General features: G+C 47.0%; 1 protein-coding gene across 1 annotated transcript in view; it reads left to right on the forward strand.

The window, feature by feature from the left end:
* The first annotated feature begins 834 nt into the window (after nt 1-834).
* dcbld2 (discoidin, CUB and LCCL domain containing 2) overlaps nt 835-3,568 on the forward strand; it is a 42,253-nt gene continuing 39,519 nt past the window's right edge. The window contains exon 1 of the mRNA XM_026912699.3: nt 835-1,182. Within this exon, the coding sequence (XP_026768500.2) occupies nt 1,077-1,182 (106 nt within the window). The 5' untranslated portion in view covers nt 835-1,076. The remainder of the gene's footprint in view (nt 1,183-3,568) is intronic.

The following is a 3,568-nucleotide window of genomic DNA, read 5'->3' on the forward strand; positions in this document are numbered from 1 at the left end:
TGAACACACCAAGCCAGCTCACCACATTTTGTAGCTGTGTATAAAACATATTTATGTGGCGGTAGCTGAATTCTGGTGCACAACATGTTTTTCTGCCTATACGATACTTTCAAGTAAATCTGACCATATTTCAGTGATGTAGAAATGTGTTAGTGACTTTGTAAACTTAGGCCTAGGCTTTCTGCACAGATCACATTAGGTACACAATATGGCCACAGGTTTGTGGACACCTCATCATCACATTCCTATGTGCTTGTTCAACATCCTATTCCAGATTTAGTCCCCCTTTGCTGGTATGATAACCCTCACTCTTCTGGGAAGGCTTTCCACTAGATTTTGGAGCGTGGCTGTGGGGATTTGTGTTTATTCAGCCACAAGAGCATTAGTGAGATCAGGCACTGATGGTGGTGAGGAGGCCTGAGATGCAGTCGGGGTTCCTGTTCATCCCAAAGGTGTTCAGTGGGGTTGAGGTCAGGACTCTGTGCAGGACACTCGAGTTCTTCCACTCCAACCTTAACACACCATGTCTTCATGATCCTTGCTTTGTGCACAGGGGCATTGTCATGCTGGAACAGGTTTGGGCCTCTTAGTTCCAGTGAAGGGAAATTGTAATGCTACAGCATACAGACATTCTAGACAATTGTGTGCTTCCTACTTTGGGGAAGGTCCACATATGGGTGTGGTGGTCAGGTGTCTATATACTTTTGGCCATGTAGTGTACAGTATATGGTGTGTACAGTACAGTATACAGTATATGGATGTGCAGACAGTGGGCTGGGTCCCGCCGCCAGTGGCCGCTGTGGCGCGCGCCAGACCGGGAGGAGCGGAAGCGGAGGAAGTGGCAGAGCGGATCAGATCAGGGGGATGTGTGTGGCGTGTGTTGTGTGTGTGTGAGAGAGTGAGTGTGTCTATGAGTGTATGCGTCCGACCAGAAGAGGCGAGCGAGAGCCGCTGCTAGAGAGCCCAGGCGAGCACGGACACACAGCACAGAGCGAGCAGCACCGGGCGCTGGAGCTGGCTGGAGTGAATGAGCCGCGCTGTGTAAAGGCCATTATGCGTTCGCAGCGTCATCTGGGATGGAGGCGCCGCTAATGGTGGGGAGGGGGGCCGGAGGAACTGCGAGCTGCGCCCTCATCGTCGTCGTCCTCCTCTTCTCGGCCAGGGGCTCCCGGGCTCAGAAAGGTAACTGGAGCCAGTTAGCAGACGGGCTTTTTTTCTTGTTGACTTTTGCTGTAACTTTCTCGGAGAGGATCCAGAAGCAGAGGGGTCTCCCCCCATCCCCCCTGCATTTGGAGGGGTCGATGGTTCCGACTGAGTGCTGGGTTTCACACCGAGACTGCCGAGCCAGAGACCTGCTGAATACCTTACATGGGCCGATCTCTCTCTCTCTCTCTCTCTCTCTCTCTGTCTCTTAGTCTCTCGCATCCCAAATATGTAGTTGTGTAGCTGTACACCGGTGGCTCAGAAGTTTGCCCCATAGCCCGTGTGTGTGTGTGTGTGTGTGTCGGTTGTTTTTGTGGGTTTCAGGTGGCCGCCAATAGGGGGGTCATACCATTTGAGCTCAGCTGTAGGGGGGAAGGGCAAAGACAGTAAACACTGCAGCTGTACTGATACTAAAGCAGCATCTTTTGTTTTTATGTTTTTACAAGGTATATTCCTGTAACAAGTCCTCTAACAAAACACACATTTTTGTGTGATGTGAGCATCCTGACCAAGGTCAGATGTTTCTGTGGGTGTTTTGGTGAATCATGGCATTCACATGAGCCAAAAAAAAAAAAAAAAAAAAAGGGAAATACTTTTAGGATCATATAATAGCAGACCAAAGCTTTAGTAGCTGCCCTGTGCACTGTATATTCTTCACCCTACTTCCACATGTGACTATAGAATTTACATTACAGTCCTCTGTGTGATGTGACGTGTGATATGACGTTATAATCTCATAAATTCAGTCAGTGATGTAGAGTTACAGTCGTTACTGTTAAACCTGACGCACTCCAGAACTCGCAGAAACCTGTAGCTGTTTTGGAATTAAAATATACTTTATAGTACCGAATGTTCCATCGTCCCTCTTTTTCCATGTGTAAGAATTTATTTTTATACACGGTAAATATTATTATACCGATATCACATGTTAAATTTTTTTAGGTTTGTAACTGTGACGCTACCTCAATGTCCTGCAGCATATTGTGTATTGTATTTAAAAAAAAAAAAAAAAAAACAACAGATGAGTGATATTCTTTTTTTCGTGGCACCAAACTCTAATTTATATTTACGGCATTCGGTAATTCTCTTATCCAGGACGACTCAGGTCAAACGCAAAACTCCTGAAATAGTGCACTATGTAGTGGATAAGATGTAGTTTTGGACATACAGCATGTCATAACTAGGGTTTACTAATATGACATAGTTTGTGCGTCAGTCAGCAATGTGTGCGTGTGTGAGAGAGAGAGAGAGAGAGGGAGGGAGGGAGGTGAGATATGTGTGTGTGTGTGTGTGTGTGTGTGTGTGTGTGTGTGTGTGTGTGAGAGAGAGAGAGAGAGAGAGAGAGAGGTGAGATGTATAGTGTGTGTGTGTATGAGAGAGAGAACGAGGGGTGAGATATGTTGTGTGTGTGTGTGAGAGAGAGAACGAGGGGTGAGATATGTTGTGTGTATGTGTGAGAGAGAGAGAGGGGTAAGATGTACAGTGTGTATGTATGTGTGTGTGAGAGAGAGAGAGGGGTGAGATGTATAGTGTGTGTGTGTGTGTGTGTATGAAAGAGAGAACGAGGGGTGAGATATGTTGTGTGTGTGTGTGTGTATGAGAAAGAGAACGAGGGGTGAGATATGTTGTGTGTGTGTGTGAGAGAGAGAACGAGGGGTGAGATATGTTGTGTGTATGTGTGAGAGAGAGAGAGGGGTAAGATGTACAGTGTGTATGTATGTGTGTGTGAGAGAGAGAGAGGGGTGAGATGTATAGTGTGTGTGTGTGTGTGTATGAAAGAGAGAACGAGGGGTGAGATGTGTTGTGTGTGTGTGTGTGTGTGTGTGTGAGAGAGAGAGAGCGGTGAGGTGTGTGTGTGAGAGAGAGAGGAGTTAGATGTGTTGTGTGTGTTTGTGAGAGGGGGGAGAGAGGCGTGAGATGTATAGTGTGTGTGTGTGTGTGTGTGTGTGAGAGAGAGAGGTGAGATGTATAGTGTGTGTGTGTGAGAGAGAGAGAGGGGTGAGATGTATAGTGTGTGTGTGTGAGAGAGAGAGAGGGGTGAGATGTATAGTGTGTGTGTGTGTGTGAGAGAGAGAGGTGAGATGTATAGTGTGTGTGTGTGTGAGAGAGAGAGAGGTGAGATGTATAGTGTGTGTGTGTGTGTGTGTGAGAGAGAGAGAGGTGAGATGTATAGTGTGTGTGTGTGAGAGACAGAGAGGTGAGATGTATAGTGTGTGTGTGTGAGAGAGAGAGAGAGGGGTGAGATGTATAGTGTGTGTGAGAGAGAGAGAGGGGTGAGATGTATAGTGTGTGTGTGTGTGAGAGAGAGAGAGAGAGGGAGGGAGGGAGGTGAGATATGTGTGTGTGTGTGTGTGTGAGAGAGAGA

This window comes from Pangasianodon hypophthalmus, chromosome 5 (genome assembly GCF_027358585.1).
Source record: "Pangasianodon hypophthalmus isolate fPanHyp1 chromosome 5, fPanHyp1.pri, whole genome shotgun sequence".
Taxonomy (NCBI): Eukaryota; Metazoa; Chordata; class Actinopteri; order Siluriformes; family Pangasiidae; genus Pangasianodon; species Pangasianodon hypophthalmus.